Source organism: Pecten maximus, chromosome 13 (assembly GCF_902652985.1).
Source record: "Pecten maximus chromosome 13, xPecMax1.1, whole genome shotgun sequence".
Taxonomy (NCBI): domain Eukaryota; kingdom Metazoa; phylum Mollusca; class Bivalvia; order Pectinida; family Pectinidae; genus Pecten; species Pecten maximus.
The window spans coordinates 22,982,826-23,004,404 of NC_047027.1; the positions used below are offsets into that span (position 1 = coordinate 22,982,826).

At 34.1% G+C, this 21,579-nt stretch overlaps 1 protein-coding gene and 1 long non-coding RNA gene across 2 annotated transcripts in view; one reads left to right on the plus strand and one right to left on the minus strand.

Moving 5' to 3' along the window:
- LOC117340260 (cell surface hyaluronidase-like) overlaps positions 1-16,785 on the plus strand; it is a 40,291-nt gene extending 23,506 nt beyond the window's left edge. The window contains exons 9-24 of the mRNA XM_033902018.1: positions 41-113; positions 913-1,043; positions 1,883-2,013; positions 2,256-2,325; positions 2,793-2,927; positions 3,656-3,785; positions 4,479-4,542; positions 6,197-6,232; positions 6,645-6,755; positions 7,296-7,479; positions 7,690-7,899; positions 9,041-9,225; positions 11,602-11,772; positions 13,411-13,585; positions 14,032-14,085; positions 16,628-16,785. Coding sequence (XP_033757909.1) covers positions 41-113; positions 913-1,043; positions 1,883-2,013; positions 2,256-2,325; positions 2,793-2,927; positions 3,656-3,785; positions 4,479-4,542; positions 6,197-6,232; positions 6,645-6,755; positions 7,296-7,479; positions 7,690-7,899; positions 9,041-9,225; positions 11,602-11,772; positions 13,411-13,585; positions 14,032-14,085; positions 16,628-16,690 — 1,923 coding nt within the window. The 3' untranslated portion in view covers positions 16,691-16,785. The remainder of the gene's footprint in view (positions 1-40; positions 114-912; positions 1,044-1,882; positions 2,014-2,255; positions 2,326-2,792; positions 2,928-3,655; positions 3,786-4,478; positions 4,543-6,196; positions 6,233-6,644; positions 6,756-7,295; positions 7,480-7,689; positions 7,900-9,040; positions 9,226-11,601; positions 11,773-13,410; positions 13,586-14,031; positions 14,086-16,627) is intronic.
- A 657-nt stretch (positions 16,786-17,442) lies between these two features.
- LOC117340262 lies at positions 17,443-20,720 on the minus strand. The gene is made up of 2 exons (XR_004535418.1): positions 18,122-20,720; positions 17,443-17,911 (listed from the first exon to the last, which is right to left on the minus strand). It is a non-coding gene; the product is annotated as an uncharacterized LOC117340262 (long non-coding RNA).
- Between the last annotated feature and the right edge of the window lie 859 nt (positions 20,721-21,579).

The following is a 21,579-nucleotide window of genomic DNA, read 5'->3' on the forward strand; positions in this document are numbered from 1 at the left end:
ATTTATTTTTATTTATTTATTTATTTATTTTCATTTTCAGTTCCTGAAGGACTTTGAGAGTATACACATTGAGGGAGCTGAATTCTTTGATATGGGTCAAAAGAATTTCCTGGGTTTGTATTAATTTATAATTTTATGTTTACATTTCTATTTTTTGAGGTTTGGGTTCAACTACAATTCATTAAAGGGACATTCCTTCAAAGTTTAGGTCGTCAAAATAAACTTACCGAAAAATAATTATGTATGTTTTCCAAGTAGATTTTCTAGTAAAAGTTATAATCTTTACATTAATACGGCATTTTTACTGTCAAGATAAACAAAGTTTGTCGAGTATTAAGTCCTGAAAATTCTAAATTCGACCCGAAGTATCACTAATTACCGCAAAAAGATACGGTATTTGTCTACAATAGCATTTTTCCTGTACATTTCGGCCTTTATTTAATTACTTGTAGACACAAACACTCGTATAATCATCGTTCTGGTGTAGATTTCATCAATGGAAATTGTGCATTTTTTTTGATGTCCGAACGATTGAATGCCCCTTTAAATGAGTTCACTGTTATTAAATGTTTTATTATGTAATTCATATCAACTGTTATGAAGATATATCACATTTTTATATATTGTGTGGTAAGCCATAGTTGGCAAGATTTTAATAAAGTTTTTATGTTATTGTGCCCCAAATGTCTGTTTTATTGTGATTGTAATAATTTGTAGCACTTTAATAAAATATGATTGGTTGATATAACTTTGGATTTGTCACCATTTTAGTATTTTAAAACTTCATTGGCATATCTACCTTGAATAATAATAATAATAATTTATGTTAAAGGGGGGACATTTAATGCATGAAAAATTTAATCTTCGAACATTTATAGAAACATGGCCTTGACACGGACTTTATTTTTGTAGGTCGTTATCCCATAAATTTCTATATGTGTGAGGATGTGGACACAGGACCAAATCCACCATACATCCGCTCCAATTCAATCCACGACACCTATTTTCGCTGTATAGCAATCCGTGGCACAAGTGGCGTACTGGTCAGTATGGGCCTAAATAAGTGATATGAGGGTCATACTATTAAAATATAAAGATATTAGCTTTCTCACTGAATATCATATTTAACGACACAGCATTATTATAGTCTGTCATATGAGTGAAAAATGTATTTTATTCAAACAGATGACATGGAAGTTTCTGTGTAAAAATTGTACTGAAATCATTAGCTATTTTTTAATTGTGTTCTTATGTTACAATAAGATCAGTTGCTTCATCATATTGCAAGAATTAGCACATAAAGAAAAAAGCATGATAAAATATTTTTTAATATCTCTTCATAAAAAATAACGTCAACAAGGGCAATAACTCTGTATATTACATTACTACCAAACATCAGAAATGGCCAAAATGATAAAACCGTTACCACATATTTCTGCCTTCATTTCATTTCTTTCAGAAAAGAAAAAAAAAATGCAAATTTAATGCAGCGAATAAAAAGAACCATTTTCATTGGCTTATATTTAAAACCATATTTATAATCATGATTAAATAAACAGTGAAGTCTATTTTTTTATCATTTTGACCTTTTTTGATGGTTCATTCCAGATAACAATGTAGAATCTAATATATAAAGTTATTGTCCTTATTCACTAGGTTGTATTATTTTCATGATATATATGTTATGTAATCAGTCACCAATAAATACCAAGTTAGTTAACTGTCATGTATATTTACATGTTGTCATTTTCCATCTTTGTACTTGAGGTGAAGGATTGTGGATTGCTTTGAAATTTGCTTTTTTGTAACAGAAGGCCGGGAATTAGCATTATTTGCAGTACAATAATAATGTACTTATCATTTTTTTTCTTTGAATATGCAGGTTGAGGACAATGTATGTTATGATTGTTTTGGACACGGTTACTTCCTCGAGGATGGCAGCGAAAAGAGGACAGTGTTCGATGGTAATCTCGGACTGGGCCAACGTTCAACAAACCTTATTCCAACAGATTCGTAAGTATGATTAAGATAACGACAACATAAGTCTTATATCCAACTCATCTATTAATTAAGATTAAATTTCCACATCTTTTTAATTGCTTATTTAAACAAAAAGAGGTCGAGGACAAAAACAATTTAAAACATCAGGTTATGAATGTTAACGCAATTTTAAGTATGAGTTTGAATAACAATACAAACCATATATGATACATGACCTAGCTGGTGGTAGTTATTGTGATAGTCTTCCTTTTCAGAAATCCTGTCGCTTTTTTCATCACGAATCCACAGACATATCTCCGTAACAATGTGGCTGCAGGAGGATGGGTGAGTAAATTGAAACTTTCTCCATTTCCTGAAATGCATGTGCACGTCCTAAAATAAAAGTCCTTTTTGTAAGTAGTTTTGGTGTAAAATGGGATTGTTTTCAACTCAAATGTAGGTACATTAATTGCTACTTACTGCTCCCTAACACCAATAATCTAGTTATATTATTTTTACTTCATTAAATTATATTCCTATTAAATGTAATAATTGATGATGGATTATCAGATACATTTATATTTAAATGATGCTAGTTATAAATTTGTCACCAGATCTTGAGAACCTGTTCAATTTGTCATCATTTCCTGTGTAGCTACAGAAATGTGTCATAATGTTTTGTGCCCAGTCTTTATTATCATTTCTTGTTTATTGCTTTAGCTACATGCCATTAGATTGTATGGTGCCTATTTAATATCTACAAATATTTTCAGCTGCTCATTTTCTAAATTTTTAACATTGTGTCTTTGTAGAGAGCTGGATTCTGGTTTGTGTTTCCCAAAGAGCCTATTGGAGATTCAACAGGACTGGGCTTCATGGCTCTTGACGAGGCAAAACACACTGCTATTTACGAGTTCTATAACAATGTAGCGCATTCGTATAACCAAGTAAGTATTACTACTATAAAACAAATGCCAATTATGCTTAACGGTAATAAAACCAGAACATTTGACGTACAATTGCATATTATATATTCTAAAATAAAGTTTTTATATTACATTACTATACTTTCTTTTGAACACACGCTGCAATAATCATTTTAATTACCTTTGCCGGTATTTTATTCTATCAAACATGAGATCTATATCTTATTTAATAAAGTTACATTATCTATCCTGCAATAAGTCCATGCCTGGCACAAAACCCATCCATTTCAAATACAATTGATTCAAAATACAATAATAGAAATAAAGACACTTTTACTTTGTGTTAAAGGGGAATTCCTTCGTTCGGACATTAGAAACATGCACAATATCTATTGATAAAATCTATGTCCGAACGATGATAATATGAGTGTCTGTGCCTACATGTAATACAATTAACGCCGAAATGTACAAGAAATGGCATATTTACGGTAATTAGTGATACTTCGGGTCGAATTAATAATTTTCTTGACTTAATACTCGAAGAACTTTGGTTTATCTTGAGAGTGAAACTGCCGTATTAATGTAAGGATTATAATTTTTACTATTTGGGAAAAAATACATATTTTCCAGTAAGTTTAATTTTGACGACGTAAACTTTATTCAAACGAAGGAATGTCTCTTTAAAGCCTTTCCTTAAAATCGTTATCCCTAAGACTATTCCAGGGATAATACTTTCATATTTTTTCCAGGCTGGTCTTCTCATTGATCTTTTACTAAAACCAGACGGGAAAACATCTGGCAACAACTTCTATGAACCTTTGAAGGACCCTTTGAATCCAAGATCCGCTGATAAGGAGGTGAAAATAGAGCGATACACTGGTAAGTCATACTTTGAATATTTTAATTACTAAACCTTAAAAATACGAAAAATATCAACATTATTGGAGATTGGAGAGTAGGGCAGTTACAGGGTAGGCGAGTTCGTCAGCGGGAAGCTGAACATGGACACAGTAGATATGCAGGGCGATTGATAAAGTATATTAATATATAAAGTAGGGGGATTAATCGCAACAAGTAAAGAGTCACATGATAAGATGATAACTTATACTTTATTGAAGTAAATTAAATATAAAGTATGATTTACCATCTTTCCTGATGACCCTTGTCCTTAAATCCCTTGCTTTGTATATAAACATCATGAAGTTTTGATGTAATTTTACAAATATCTTTCCACCAATATTGTCACTACGAAACATATTCTTCCGTGTCTCGAGCGTGAGGGTTCATTGAAAATCGCTAGGCCATCGCAAACCTTCGTGACTAGGCTTGATGACTCATTGGGAAAATTGATGTATCATCGTAAACTACAGAAACTGGTCATGGTTACAAGCGTCTCCCGAAAAAAAGAGGATTTGCAATTTCTTCCCTGTTCGTGAGAAACGTTCTATACATAGCAACATATGCATTAAGTTCCAAGTCCAATTTTTGTAGCACATATATCTGTCTGTACAATTACCTCTGTGAATCATCATTGCATAACCAATTTTGGTTTACGACTATTTTCTCTTACAGCTTATAAAAACCGGTTATGGAATGCTTACATTAGTGGCGGTTACATCACATTGGAAGAGTGCTCGTAAGTAATCGGGACGGAGAGATTGAGTTAATGGTGATGGCTTAGTGAAGTTAAACGGACGATGAAATGAAATTAATTGTGACGGAGGGATAAAGTAAATGGGGGATGGTATGATGAAATTAATGATGATGATGGGATGAAGTTAATGGTGATGATGAGGATGAAGTTAATGGGAATGATCGAATGAAGTTAATGGGGGATATTATGATGAAGTTAATGGTGATGGTGATATGAAGTTAATGGTGATGGTGAGGATGAAGTTAATGGTGATGATGAGATGAAGTTAATGGTGATGATGAGGATGAAGTTAATGGTGATGATGAGGATGAAGTTAATGGGAATGTTCGAATGAAGTTAATGGGGATATTATGATGAAGTTAATGGTGATGTGAGATGAAGTTAATAGGGATGGAGGGGTAAAGTTAATGGGGATGTTATGGAGATGTGAATTGGGATGTAGCGTGAAGTTAATGGTGATGTTGGGTTGAGGTTAATGGTGATGTTGGGTTGAGGTTAATGGTGATGGAGGGATGACGTTACTGCTGATGGTGGAATAAAGTTAATTGGGATGTTATGGAGATATGAATGGTGATGGTGGCGTGAAGTTAATGGTGAAGTATGGGAGAAGTTACTGGTGATGTTGGGAAGAAGTTAATGGGGATGTGGCGTGAAGTTAATGGTGATGTCTGGGAGATGGTTAATGGTGATGGTGGACTAAAGTTAATGGTGATGGTGGGCTAAAGTTAATGGTGATGGTGCTTTGAGTTAACGGGTTTTTGGGACGGTATAACGGGGTTACGTTTAGAGGTTGGTCTGATGCGGAGAAGGCATTCGTTCAAACACAGGAGTTGAATCTAAAGTAAGGAGAGAGGAGAAAGATTTTATTGGAATGAAATAACAATTGCTTGTAGTGCAATATATGTCTATTTTTCGTAATTTCTGTTATGTTCATCATATTAGTTTTCTCTAACAGCAACAAAGATGATATTCAGCAAATATACTAAAACATTAAAGTTTAAAGTTTTTCATCAGGAAAAGAAAACGAAAAAAACAAAAACAAAAACACCTACAATTAACACCGACGAGAGAAAAAAGACACAACGTATCCATAATTGTGATCGCTTAAAGCTACACAAAAAAGTCGGGACACCATTGAATTTAATCCAGATGTAAATACTTATTAACATCAATTTAGAAATAAAATTCGATATAACATCATCAATTATTTGATCTCAAAACGAATATGAAATAACAAAATCGCTTGTATATCAGACACCATAGTCTGACACTTCAGGTTCTCATATAATCTTTGATTCTATCTGTGGGGATGTAGAACTCAGAAAGAAGGAGATAAGAGGGTGGTCGGATGGCAATTGCCTTTCTTCTAGGCGTTGGGGCTCGATTCCTCGATCGGACATAAAAGGGTCTGGCCCGACCACGTTGGTTGTCTTCAGCTGCTTGGGTTTCCTCCTACACTACAAAATGTATGACCCCCTCGGGCGCTTCCGTCCGGGCGAACATACGTGATTATTACCGTTGATATAACTTATTTTGCAATTGTTGTAAAATAAATAAAGTTTACATTTTACCAAAAGAGAAACCAACACTAATGGTAAAAACCATTGCTACACGAACTATTTATGTTATTTTTCAGGTTTTCTGATTCATCCCAAAGTGTATATTTTGAAAGGTAAGATCCTTGTTATAAACGCACGTCTAGTGCTTGAGAATAATCATGAAGACAATGTTTCACTCATAGTTGGGCGGTTTTGTCTATTTATATAATAATAAAGTAAAGATGTTTTTTTCTCAAAACAGTAGTATCGTCATTATTCACTAATGAGTCCTTGTCAATAATTTTTTGATTTTTTATCATTGTTTGTTTTGTGTGTGTGTGTTTTTTTTTTGTGTGTGTGTGTGCTTTTTTTCTTCAGATTTATCAATCCCATATAACCCTTAAGGTTGTTCTCAAAAACTAGTAAACGTTACAACTATTTTTTACATTTAGAGAAGTGGCTTATTTGGGAATAAATGTGGTATTCGATGATAGGTAAATCATAAGAATACTATTTTACTCTGATAAAATGATGTGTTGGTTTTAGGGGATCCTACCAATGGAAGTCGGTAATCAGAAGTGTGTTCCTCGGGGAGACACCAAACAGCGGGGAACCATCCCCGGGCTACAATCGGTCTCGCCCTCAAACTAGTGATCTGTGAGTCTCAAGAAACTGTTGAGTTTTTTTTCATACCTCTATAAAAAAAAGTCCGAAAATGGCACGAAAATGTGACGTCACAATACGGCCATTAACGTTGCGTACTGATTTATGAAAAACGATCCCTTATTAGATCAGTTAAATTGTACATAAAACATGTTTTAATTTTAAAAATCAATTTCAAAAATTAATTATAAGCGTTGATGTCAATTATTTTTTAGTTTCATAGGGATATCAAAAAAATGTGTTTGCAAGCTTTAGTTAGAATCCGCTACGCAGATTCATAGTATGTATCAATTTTTTTCATACCCCAATGAAACTAACAAAAAATGACACCAATGCTTAAATAAAATAAATAATTAAGATTTTTATGTATATTTTGTTTCAATACAGAGTTTTCGAAATCACTGAAAGGCGTGAAAATATTCTTATTAATGTGAATGATATATTTCAATTCCAATGTGCATAACAGTGTAAAATAATGGGTAAACGGAATTTGCACAAGGGTTCTTGTTCAATATAAGGGTTTTCTTTGAACAGGGAATCTATTGTCCAAGGATTTGTATTAAATGAAGGCCCCATAAAACTTCTGGAGTCCTGGTTTGGTGATTTTGACGATAATGCCAATTACAAGTCGATGGGAATAGGTTTCCAGCCTAACGACGGTGGTGACATATCACCAAGGAGTAGCGTGGAGGAGGTTCTTTTTGGATACGATGACCCGGTAATTAGAATATTTGCTTTGCTTTGTAACTATTAACCAAGGGCCAGAGCTTGTTCAATATGATTTCATATGATTTAAGATTATTTTCAACTGCAATGTCGTAGTAACGATAACTATCCGGATTACAAACTATTATACAATGTCGTAGTTGCGATAACTATCCGGATTACAAACTATTATACAATGTAATTTTGTTGTTGTTTTTTTAAGACTAACCTGAGAGTGTTTGATGGGAATGCTACTACACCTGGATTTACAGACACTGCCACTGACCTCGTGTCTGCCTTCGTTGACAAAGATGGCACGCTGACCTCAAAGGCTGGGCATACACTGGTCAAGCCCCTCCCGTTCCACCTCAGTGAATCCTGCATCAACAATGACCGTTGGGGCCTTGCAGTCTGTCCACAAAGCTATGGTCAGGTAAAATTCAATCCCAGACCGATCTAGGATGTTGGTGGCCCTTCATCTAAAAGTCCGTTCCATAGCTATTTCTCAATCTTTAGTACAGGCTCAATTTTCCTTTAATCTAAATACAGGCTAACCGGAATGACGAATTGCTTTCGTCCTATAGGGAAATTCAGACTGCTGACCTCACACTGGTTAGAACACGCCCACTGGTGGTCTTATTGGCTTGGGTTAAGAAGGGTTATATAGTGACAAAAATACAAGTGAGCTGGTAACTATTGATAGATTGCAGTGAAAAATTAAAGTTACCCGGGAAAAAGAATAATTCAATCTTCATTTTAGTAAATGACATTAAAAATTTGGTCTAAACAAATATAAGGAAGATATTGTCTATTCAAGCTGTCTTTTGTTCAGTGATACATAGCTAAACCATCAAAGCCAGACCACCAGTGGGAGGGGCTTAACTGGACATAATGACGTCACTTATCACTGTATGAATGGACTTATACGGGTTTCGTGGGGTCGCATGCATGCACAAGACATTTACACTTCGTATAAACAAGTCTCATGTTATATTGTTTACATTTAAAAATAACCAAAATCACATGTTGATGTGATATAGAAAAATTAAACATTAAAAATTTAGGAAATAAAACACGATCTATAACGCCATTTTGGCTTTCATTGAATGATTTTAAATTAGTTAAGGCATTCATGGGCCTCGCGATTAGTAACGCCTGTTTCTAGGTACCTATCCTCATTAGTAGGGAATTTAATTTTCACCCGTATTAAGCGAGGTATTATTAGAGTTTGTATTAAGTGGGTTAGACTAATTGGGAAGTCTGGTTTTGACAGTAAAGATTGTTTCCGATATTTCTCAGCCTTTTTAGCTAACCTGACCCACAGATCCCGTTATCCTTCGGCGTCAACTTTTATCCTTTAAAAGACTTCTGCTAAAAAATCATAAAGCCTAGGATCATTATATATTTGATTGGTAGGTTTCTTTGGGAAATCACACGACATATTTGTACACTCCTGAATGACATTTTGGCATTTTGATGTAGGAATGTATTGGAAGCCAGGCATGCTTATTGTTTCGTCTCACAATACTTTTGTTATAAGGGAACAATGGAACTGTTTTTCTCTTCTATTTCAGCTGTCTGTAAGTTATTCAGGCAACGCTGTAGCCACGATGACAAGAGACGATGACCCATCGCTGTCTCACACTTCCAGCAACTTGGCACGATTCCTCGTCATGAAAGGCTTTGTAACAAGCTACATCCTCCATTTTGATACTGCGATCCCAAACACCTTTACCATCAAAGCTAATGCAATAGACAAGTATGATGTTTATCTTAGATCATTTAATTAACAGATTTTAATCAATAGTTATGTATGTATACTTTATAGAGGATAATGTTCCCGTTGAATATAACATATATTTCACGAGTATGACAGAATATCAATATTTGTCCCATTATCGCAATATCGGTTTCTACTACAATAGCCGGGTGTTATTCAATTCCCAATGCCTGAAATACTCATTGCAACTGTTGAATAACATCGAAATGCATTTAAATGCATTTTGAGTGTTGGTTTATACAGTGACCTTTGACCGTGACAATTATTTTAATGATGTGGTTCAGTGCATATTGATTGGCTAACACTTGAAGGCCGCTTCACAAAGTCCTGGAAATGATAACACACAAGAAGTAGTTCGCAGTTGTTTTTGTCATATTTTAAACAAAATATATTCATGTATAGATTTTTATTAATAGTTTGATTTGAAAAAAAAGTAAACTTGCTTATCATTTCTTATGATTTGTAATAAATTATAATATTTCCTTATATTTCCGAAATTGTCAGTTTTGCATATTAATTTGGGGTATTTCACTTTAGGTCATACCCTTACAACCGACCTGATATTATAAAAAGAACACACGTTGACATTATGTAACCTCTATATATTCTGTCATACTAGTCAAAATTACGTTGACCAATTTAATTCTGAAGATAAGATATTCTTTGAAGTCCATTTGGAATAGGTTGCTCAATGCAATATCTCCGATTTCTGCTATTCTTTCCCGGCAAGGCTTGCTTACAAAATTCTTGTCAATCGTGTACTTGATTTAAAACTGCACTGTGTACAGGGTACTGCAGAAGTACAGCAAAATAACCATTTGTTTTTCATTCATTATTATCTGAACTGAACAAGCGATGGAATGCAATGCGGTGAATCGAATGTACCAATCTGATTGGTCAAGAAGTTTTACTACAGGGTTAGGGTACTTGTAACATCACTTGTGATGATGTTAGTCAGAAAAGTAGAAAATATAGAGAAATTCAGTCATTTTTCACTTTACTTTGTAAAAGAATCATTTTTACTTCAATAAACACGCAAAAAACTTACAGTAATCATACAAGTAAAGTTATATGTTTTAACTTTTTTGGTAATTAAAAAAAAAATGTATATACATAAAAGATAAACAACAACAAAAATTTCGCTGACAATATATGTTCAAATATGTTTTCATCAAACTATAAACAAGTTGATTCACTGGAAAAAAATCTTAATACCAATCATGTTCATTTTTATAACACTACAAAAATAATTATTTAAAAAAAATCATTGCAGATATCATACATGTATTTTCATTTATGTTAGGTAATACCTTTAACTTCTTGCTGAAAGTCATACATATATAGATATCAGTGGGGAACCATTTATACCTGTAATTTACTCGGCTAGATTTATTTCACAGTGGTGAACCATTTAATCACTTGTAATTTACTCGGTTAGATTTATTTCACAGTGGTGAACTATTTAGTCACTTGTAATTTACTCGGCTAGATTTATTTCACAGTGGTGAACCATTTAGTTACTTGTCATTTAATCGGCTAGATTTATTTCACAATGGTGAACCATTTAGTCACTTGTAATTTACTCGGCTAGATTTATTTCACAGTGGTGAACCATTTAGTCACTTGTAATTTACTTCACTAGATTTATTTCACAGTGGTGAACCATTAAGTCACTTGTAATTTACTCGGTTAGATTTATTTCACAGTGGTGAACCATTTAGTCACTTGTAATTTACTCGGTTAGATTTATTTCACAGTGGTGAACCATTTAGTCACTTGTGATTTACTCGGCTAGATTTATTTCACAGTGGTGAACCATTTAGTCACTTGTAATTTACCCGGCTAGATTTATTTCACAGTGGTGAACCATTTAGTCACTTGTGATTTACTCGGCTAGATTTATTTCACAGTGGTGAACCATTTAGTCCGTCGTTACTTACTCGGCTAGATCTCGAGGTATGTCACAGTTGTGAACCATTTAATCGTAACTTACTCGGCTAGATTTCGAGGTATGTCACAGTAGTGAACCATTAAGGAGATTAAATAACTAAAGTTTTAGTGACCAGTTTTTATTCTTTTTCCTCCAGTGACTTAGTTTATATTCTATTTCCTTCAGTGACTTAGTTTATATTCTATTTCCTCCAGTGACTTAGTTTACATTCTATTTCCTCCAATGACTTAGTTTACATTCTATTTCCTCCAGTGACTTAGTTTACATTCTATTTCCTCCAGTGACTTAGTTTACATTCTATTTCCTCCAGTGACTTAGTTTACATTCTATTTCCTCCAGTGACTTAGTTTACATTCTATTTCCTCCAATGACTTAGTCTACAGTTTATATTCTATTTCCTCTAGGGTCGGTGGTGTGAGGATTGGTGTTTGTATACCAAGGAATGCCAAATTTCAACTGAAGATAAACAAACCAAAGAAAGCTACGAAGCTCAAAAAGTGGACAAGCGTATCAACACTACAGGATGTAGATGATGACACCACTGGTGCCAAATATTTCCTTGACACCAGTGTAGGGTAAGTAATTTATGGATATTTAAGGTATAGAAAGTATAGTTAAAGATACAAAATTACTCTAGCATTTACATACATTAAACATTAAAATATAATTAATGGGAAAATACTAAATATCATTTTCGGTTACCACGAAGTAAGTAAAAATCCACGAACATGGTTCAGCCTTATTACTACGTGCCATACCAGTGAAACCAGGGGGACTTGGTTCCCTCTCCGTCCGTCTGTCTGTCTCTCACTCCGTCCACTCAGTTTTCCACACTTTTCTCAGCCATGTTTCAATATATGTCGATGAAAGTTGGGATGTAACTTTAGTAACCTCAGGTGAAGATGCTGCGATGTCTCAGTCGGTTAGAATGCCGGCCAAGTAAACTCAGGTGAGGGGCCGGAATAGCTCAATCGGTTAGAGCGTCGACTACGTAACCTCAAGTGAAGGGGCAGTGATAGGTCAGCCGGTTAGAGCGCCGGCCACATAACTTCAGGTGAGGGTGCCGCGTGGCTCAGTCGGTTAAAGCGCCGACTACGTAACCTCAGGTGAGGATGCCGCGATGTTTCAGTCGGTTAGAGCACCATGCAGGCACATAACCTCAGGTGAAGATGCCGCGATAGTTCAGTCAGTTATATTTAGGGCGCCGACCACGTAACCTTAGGTGAAGGGATCGCGATAGCTCAGTCGGTTAGAGCGCAGACCACGTGACCTCAGGTGAGATCTGAGATGTGTTGTTCGACGCTCTCTACCTATGTTTGCTTGTTTTTGTGAGAGTCCGAGAAACGGGCTGGTCTTTGCTGTCATGGGTGTGTCCTTGGGCAAGACATTTTATCCTAGTTGCTCTGGATGACATGCGACTGGCCTCCCAATCTTGTTTGGTGATTAGTCACCAACTATTACAAGGATAGCCATCCTCAAAATAACCCTGGCTGTACACGGGCGATAAATCTAGCAAACATACAACAAACAGGTTTAGAGTTACTTCCCTTTATAGTTTTTTTTATCTCCCCATTTGATACGGTGCATCATGTGTCAAGTAAAGTCTAATGTACGTACATAAGTATAGGATTATCAGCGCTGACATTTCAATAAGACAATTTCCATTTTTGGTATGGTATTCTGTTCGCAATGAATCATTTTAAGACAATATCTCAATTAGCATTGCTTACGGGGGGGGGGGCATTTGATTGAAAAATTCAAACATTCAATAATAATCTGTTTATATTGCAAGATATCCTTTATATGAAATATGTATTTTGTAGAAAAGAAACAAACAATTTGATTGTAAAAATGATTACAATGTATTTCATCGATGGTTAATGATTTCAATTTTCATTTGGGGGCATTTGATTGAAAAATTCAAACATTCAATAATAATCTGTTTATATTGCAAGATATCCTTTATATGAAATCTGTATTTTGTAGAAAAGAAACAAACAATTTGATTGTAAAAATGATTACAATGTATTTCATCGATGGTTAATGATTTCAATTTTCACCAAAAATGTTTTTTGTTTTCTCATTGAACAGTAGATATACTGTACTTATGTTGATTTCCTGACAGCTACTAATTCAGCGAAATGATATCATTATCATATAAAATAACCATATTTGTTGTAATTTTGAAATGTATAACATCACTATACTTGTAGGATTGTTTTCTTCAAACTGTTCCACTCGGCCACCTTGAATGAGAATAACGAGAATGACTGTCCCAAGGGCGTTTGTACTACTGTTGTTGTCAAGATCAAGTCAGGGGACAAATCGGAATCGGACTGCACCCAGCGGGCCTATGCTGTTTACAACCGTACTGTAACCTTTCCACCAGTGAGTCTATATATAAGATGTTATATTTAAGTATGATAAAAGAGGAAAAAATGAATCTAAGGATTAGCTTGCAGTTGTGTGGAATCATTCAGATGGGGACTAGTTTTTTTTTAGCTCACCTGCTCGAAGGGCTAACGATGGTGGGATGCTGGGGTGTGGCCTCGATCAGTCCGTCAACATTTCCATTTCATTTTAATCCAATCATCTTCAAAAACGAAGAAGCCCAGGGTTTTAAGTGTCTTTATGGCTTCTCTGTATAAACTTCCCTTAAGAGTTATCAGTGAAGTGAACGTTCTCATGGGCATCTGCTCAAAAGGTGCCACGTGTGTTATATTTTGTGTTTTTACAGTTTGACTAAAATGCCATTGAAAACAAAATGTGTCTGGTAAAAATCAGGCTTGAGTTACGCCTTTAAATGTATAGAAATATCTTGTTTAATGTTACAGGCGGACATCAATACTTTCCCGGACTTCCCCACGGACATGCCAACCCCACCTGAGGTAATTCAAGAGATATGCATTGCTGTTCATTTTCTTTTGCCCCAATTGGATTTTTAAAGTGATGAACAATATAGAAAATTTACTCAGTCTGATACACTGTAATTTATTTCTAAATTAAATGGTCCAATAGTTTGGGACCTCCCTCCCATATAAGGAGAGTTTGGAAACATGCTGATGGCAGTTAACATTCATACTCCATTTCGACTTCAGTGAGGATAATGAAAAAAAACATCTTAGTATGTTTCCGTCAAAGAGGCTACATCATCGACAGCGTAAACAATGTCTCTCCCTAAAATACATACAAGATATATATGGTATAGAAATAAATATAGTTAAATAATAGTAGTAAAATCTTTAAACAATCTGATTTTATAAATCCAAGATAAAGTTTTTTTTTTTTTTTCATTTTGTTACTTATACTGCGAGTTAGTTTAAAATGATGTCTATGGTTATCGAAATATTTCTAAAGATGTGTTCCTGCATATTTGTTCTCAATTTTTGTTCCCTATAAATATCCTTTTTTTTTTCGTGTATTGTCTAAGTAACAAGCTTTGTGTTGATACCAAAATGTAAAGTAATTAATTATATCTCGCAGTATAAGTAATAAACATAAATAGATTTTTGTGATCTTTTAAATCAAAGATGAAGTTTTTTTTAAATTTCGTTACTTATACTAGAGAGTTACTTTACAAATTTTATATGAATGCAAATCTCACGGCTTAGACAATCCACGAAATATATAAATTACATGTATTTCAATAATAATATTTTCAGGGGAACAACAATTTAACGTATGAATAATAGGGAACCAATAAATAATTAACACCAATAAATGAAAAAAAGATAATTAAAAACGTTTTAATAATGATTTTTGGTAAGACTGAATGTTATGTTTTGTTTAACATTATAGAGGCCGAGCACAACAGTTTTCTTGTGAATGCAAGTAATCATTTAATCACAGTAACGATGGGGTCAACACCCATGTAGGTTTAACATTAGCGCCAGCCCTAACTCCGTCTTTTAATTAATAATTTCACCATATGTAGATACATGAAAATAAACCATAATCACATAAATGATTAATCATTATATCAACTGATAGTCGTAATGGACCTCCTTAAGTAACACCAAGTTGAGTGAAGGGGGTATCCTAACAAAATGGTTAATAATTTTCACAGGCAAATGCAGATTTGAAAATTCAATTATCGCCGTTTTTACAGTGTATAAATTCACTGTTATTTTGATACCAAATGTGTCATATTGACATGCAAGAGGTAAGCATTGTGATAAATAATTCGAAAAAACATGCAATAATTTTCAAAAAGTTTTAAATGCATCCAACATTGTCAGCTTGAATTAGTATAGTTGTAGTCACAGTCTATAGCTTATACTTCTTTAAAAAAAATTCCATATATACACATTTTCCACAGAATCAATTTGAGGAAATTTTAAGACAGTTAAATTACTTTGTTAGCGTGTCAAGCATGTTCAATGCACAGTTACTCATAATCATAAATATCGATATATTTCTTCTTTTTGTTTTTACAAAACAACTGCATTAACATATTTTGTTGTATGCAATATTAATAACTCACAAATATGCATTCTGCATAATCTGTCCCCTCAAAAACTACATAATGTTGAGATGTTGTTCACAAATACGTACAGGTATATATAGACAATAAAGTTTCCATTATAATTAAACTAGATACATGTACGTGATTATCATTATGTCTTTTCCCATTTATCAGACAAAATATTCAGATATAATATATTACATAAGATATTTATTACTAACTTGAAACATTTAAGCATACAATTGTAGCAAGAAATGATAGCCTTGTCCGACACCCAATCATGTCTTAAATTAAGGTCTAAAGTGTGCGCCAAGGTGATGCCATCAGTCCTTCACTTTCAAACTTTTAATAGAAGGATATTGTACATTGGACATGTTTGACTTGCTAAAAAAGTAATTCACCGGTTTTGAAATTTTCTCAAATTCATTCTGTAGGAAGTATATAAATATGGACAGTTTTCAAAGAGCTATAAAATATATACCGTGATATACTAATTCAAGTTGATAGGATTGTATACATTTTAAGATTTTGAGAAAAGTTTGCATGTTATTCTAATTAAATGTATCACTACACTTCCTTCATGTATGCCAATATGACATATTTGGTATGAAAATAACAGAAAATGTATACATTGTAACCCTTTATAATTGATTTGCAAATTTACAATAGCCTGTGGAAAATATTCACCATTTTAGTAGGGTACCCCTTGTTGTAAGGAGGTCCTCAACGACTATCAGAAGTAATAATAACTCATTAATGTGGTTATGGCTCATTTTCATGTCTCTACAAATTGCGATGACAAAAAGTATGTATGACGTCACAATAGTGTCATTTAAATATACGTCATCAAATATTTATGACATGGCTCTGTGCCATGGTAGAAAAGGCGGCCAGCTATGTTTGTGTTATAAGATATTATACGCCATAACAGATTGTGAGTGTATCGGATGTCATGTGTTTTGTAGGTATGGGGAGCTGGTCCTACCAGGCATGGGATGTTTGACGACATGACTGACTCCTTTGACTAAAGCTTAAGGAAGAGGCAGGACTGAGTTCCAACTGTCATATCACTCAAACTCAAATATTTAGCTCTGTACATTTGTTATAAAATGTTTGCCTTCAGCAGAGATCTTCTGGTTCTTTGTCACCCAAGTCAAATTACCTCAATAGTGTTGATTACTGGAAAAACTCAATAGTCAAATATATTTGTTTTACCAGGAAAGGTGATTGCGGTAGGTCAAATGACTGCTTTTGTATTGTTTATCAGGAAAGGTCAAGGCTCAATTTGCCTCATGCCCACTATTATTGTTTTATTATCCTCCGCTTTACGGAGGATATTAATTTGAGTTTGTCAATCCGTCCGTCTGTCTGTCTGTCGCACTTTGTTTCTGTGCAATAAAAGTAACAAATATTATTGGATTTTCTTGAAACTTGGCACAACATTAAATGCATAAATGGCTCAGCTAAGTTTGATCGCAAGTTTTCGCGGATGATATGGCCCCTTGATTAATGAAAACTGTCAATTTTGGACATTTCCGTGCTATAACAGAAACAAATATTATCCGATTTTCTTGAAGCTTGGTAACAACATGAAATGCCTAAATGGCTCGGCCAAGTTCGATCAGCACTTTCTGTGAACGTTATTTGGCTGAGTTATTGCCCCTGATTAACAAAATAATTCAGTTTGGGATGTTTCTGTGCAATAACGGCAACAAATATTATCAGATATTCATGAAAGTGATCACAACATTAAATGCCTAAATAGCTCTGTTGAGTTTTGATCACCACTTTCTGCGGACGTTATTTGGCAGAGTTATGACCCATATGGTTAACGAAAAATATAATTTCTACGAATTAGCTTATTGGGAAAGGTTAAAGGGTCAAACATTTAATCATCTCTTTTATCAAATTATTGTTCATGTCTGGTATTACAACGAAACTCAAATTGCAATAAAATATTTTTATTTCATTTTTTACAATTCATACATACATGAATAATGTTATCCTTTTTGGTGAGATTCTTTGTCAGAGGCAGTTCTACAATGGATGATATAACAGAACACATTATTTTTTTCTGCCATAAAACAATTGTCATTTTAAAACATGTGAACATACATAATCAGATCCTATTTATGCTTAAACAATGATAAATATTCCTAAAACTTTGGTGATGCTACACTTTAACAAAATTTGTCCCATATTAAATGGCAGTCAGCTAGCTCTTCAATAAAAATCTTTCTGGCTTGTACCTCAAGTGTCCCGACACTTTAACACTAGCCCTCCACCTCTGGGTTGCGAGTTCGAAACCTACGTGGGGCAGTTGCCAGGTACTGACCGTAGGCCGGTGGTTTTTCTCCGGGTACTCCGGCTTTCCTCCACCTCCAAAACCTGGCACGTCCTTAAATGACCCTGGCTGTTAATAGGACGTTAAACAAAAAACAAACAAAAAACAAACAAACCTCAAGACACAGGGCCTTGACATGTTCCTATGATGGACTGTGGGATTCATTTTTCATTCTGTCATTATGGAACATTTCAAGCCCAGTCAAAAGTACAATGTACATGATTCGTTTATCAGAAACAACCACAAAGGATAATATTTTTTATAAAATATTAGAGATGATTTCTACATAGGAGAGACTGAAGGAACCTCATGACTTGCTGCCCAGTCTTATTCGGGAACATTTTCTTCGGGTTGGTAATGAAAATATGATAGACGATATATAACACAACCAATATGGTATATATTTACCCATAGTCTGACACTTTACCAACATTTTAAATTCGGTCAAATTAAAGACTTAAACAATATAGACCATGGTAAAACAAAGTATGCTGTATGTGTTAATAATTCAAGCTAAAACCTCCAGCCGCATTATATAAACCAAGAATATTTCATACAGTAATAATTATTATTTTATTCCTTTCCATGAGGTTATACTATTTTGATGTTTTTACCGAATAAAAATTACGAACCTTCGACTGAAAAAATGGATCTTGAATACAGACAGCAGATTGTAATAGGAAGAAATTTTAGCACTTTGTAGATTAATAATAAAAAAAAAAATGTCATAATTCACAGTTATACAATGTATTTTTCAATTCATAATTTCATTATAACATTATGTATTTCATGTGGACGGAACAGGACTTTCCCTTGTAAACAAATATAAAATATTACAATTATAAAGAATTAAGAAAAAGAATAGGTAATAAAGGATAAAACTATAAGTATTGTTCTCAAAATAATAACAAGCAGTTACAAATAACGGTTTTAATAAAATCTATCATTGAAGCAAATAAAAGACTAAATTCAAAGAAACAAAAGAACATGACCCCCAAACTTTTATCAATTACTACCGGTATATGGTATAACAATCAAAGTAGTATACAGTATAAAATTTAGAAACAAGCGTTTGGTTGGGATTATACTCCATAGCCAAAAGAAGCTAGCCATGTACTGAACACAGGGACTTGATGCAAATTTCCACCTTATGTATATATTATATAATGCTAACATACAATACAAACATGGGTTGGCATTTTGTGACAAATCCCTGTGATGCTGTCTGATATCAGATTTTGACTTTCAGACATATTATCAGAAACATCCAAGTAACTTGACCCCCCTTACCCCTCTAATCATGAAGTAAACCTCCAGGGATTCTCCAGATATCTTGTACATGTTTTTTTTTTTATTTTGAAAGTGGTCAAATGTAATCTTTGACCTTTAATCTTGACCAATGATCACCAAAATCTGGACAGGTGTAGAACTTGGTGGTGTGATGTTATGGTGCGAATATGAACTAAATCAGTCAACCGGTTCATGATATATCTTAATCATACAAAGCTTTGCATCGGCATGGATGAACCGATGGCGGACAGACACATGAATAAATACACAGACATGATCAAATATAAGATAGTAGAGAAAAACGGTGCCTAAAGACAGTTACTTGGGGGGACTTGTGATCTGTAAGACTTTCTGCAATACATTTTAGCAAACAAAGTGACATGCTGACAAGATTGACTACATACATGTCTAATTGCACAATCATGAAAACAATTTATAGACACAAATGCTTATATTTTTCAGTTTTTAAATCTTAAAGACATATATTTTAAACAAAAATATTAATTTCTCTCACTCTTTCAATATTGCTGAATCAAAATCCCACTCAGAAATACACAGCTACATATTGTAATTATGCAGTCTACCAAGTTTCACCTGAGATTCCTTGCAAAAACATAGGATAGGTTTTCATTTTTGTGGTAATTTCTCAGAGTTATCATCATCTATCATTTTTTTATCTCTGATTGCAAAATTTCTGGGAACAACATCTTCTGCCTTTTCCTATACAATCTCTAACATGTTACAATCAACATGTTACGATCAAACATGAGAGAACATCTTGATGAAAACCTATCCTTTATCACACATTTGCTTCATACATTTTTAGTGTTGTGTTATCCGGGTAAATTAATAATCTAGTAAAAAATCATCATTCACAGTTTTGTACAGAGTACAAAGAACATTAAACCCTTAACATTGACAATTTGGTGTTTGACAAATGAAATTGTATTTCTATTTCACACCACAATTTAAAATTCTATCTCATGCCAGTGATACTACTGAGAAGATCTATAATATCTATCTAACAGGAGGACTAAGGTTTTCTCAAACAAACCACCAGCAGAAGAGATTTAATTTAAATCATTTCCACATCCTACGACCCACTTTCTCCCACACTCACAATGCATGGAATTTCTTTTTTATGGAGTCCTCCCCTTGGACATATATTCCACTAATAGTAATAGCAATAAGTGTTATATTTCCTAGCGATTAACAGAATCTCTCCCCCCTTTGGGGCGGGACAGGGGAATCTCAACCCGGTGGGGGAAGATCTTAAGTTGCCAGACATGAGGCTTTGCCAATGCAAGAATTTGATGGTGTGATGTGATTAAATTGTTGATGTGACGTGATTGTATTGTTGATGTGACGTGATTGTATTGTTGATGTGACGCATTGTATTGTTGATGTGACGTCATTGTATTGTTGATGTGACATCATTGTATTATTGATGTGACGTCATTGTATTGTTGATGTGACATCATTGTATTGTTGATGTGACGTCATTGTATTGATGTGACGTCATTGTATTGTTGATGTGACGTCATTGTATTGTTGATGTGACGTGATTGTATTGTTGATGTGACGTCATGGTATTGTTGATGTGACGTCATTGTATTGTTGATGTGACGTCATTGTATTGTTGATGTGACGTCATAGTATTGTTGATGTGACGTCATTGTATTGTTGACGTGACGTCATTGTATTGTTGACGTGACGTCATTGTATTGTTGATGTGACATCATTGTATTGTTGTTGTGACGTGATTGAATTGTTGATGTGACGTGATTGTATTGTTGAAGTGACGTGATTGTATTGTTGATGTGATGTCATTGTATTGTTGCTGTGACGTCATTGTATGGTTGCTGACGTCATTGTATTGTTGATGTGACGTCATTGTATTGTTGATGTGATGTCATGGTATTGTTGATGTGACGTCATTGTATTGTTGATGTGATGTCATGGTATTGTTGATGTGACGTCATGGTATTGTTGATGTGACGTCATTGTATTGTTGATGTGACGTCATTGTATTGTTGATGTGATGTCATTGTACTGTTGATGTGACGTCATTGTATTGTTGATGTGACGTCATTGTATTGTTGATGTGACGTCATTGTATTGTTGATGTGACGTCATGGTATTGTTGACGTGACGAAATGCAATTGTTGAGAACATGCATGTGTGGCTTGTCTGAGCCTAGGATGAGATATGAAAATCTCACATCGGTAAAATTGTGGATATCCCTGTCCAGGGTAAGAGAATAATATATAGAGATTCAGAAAC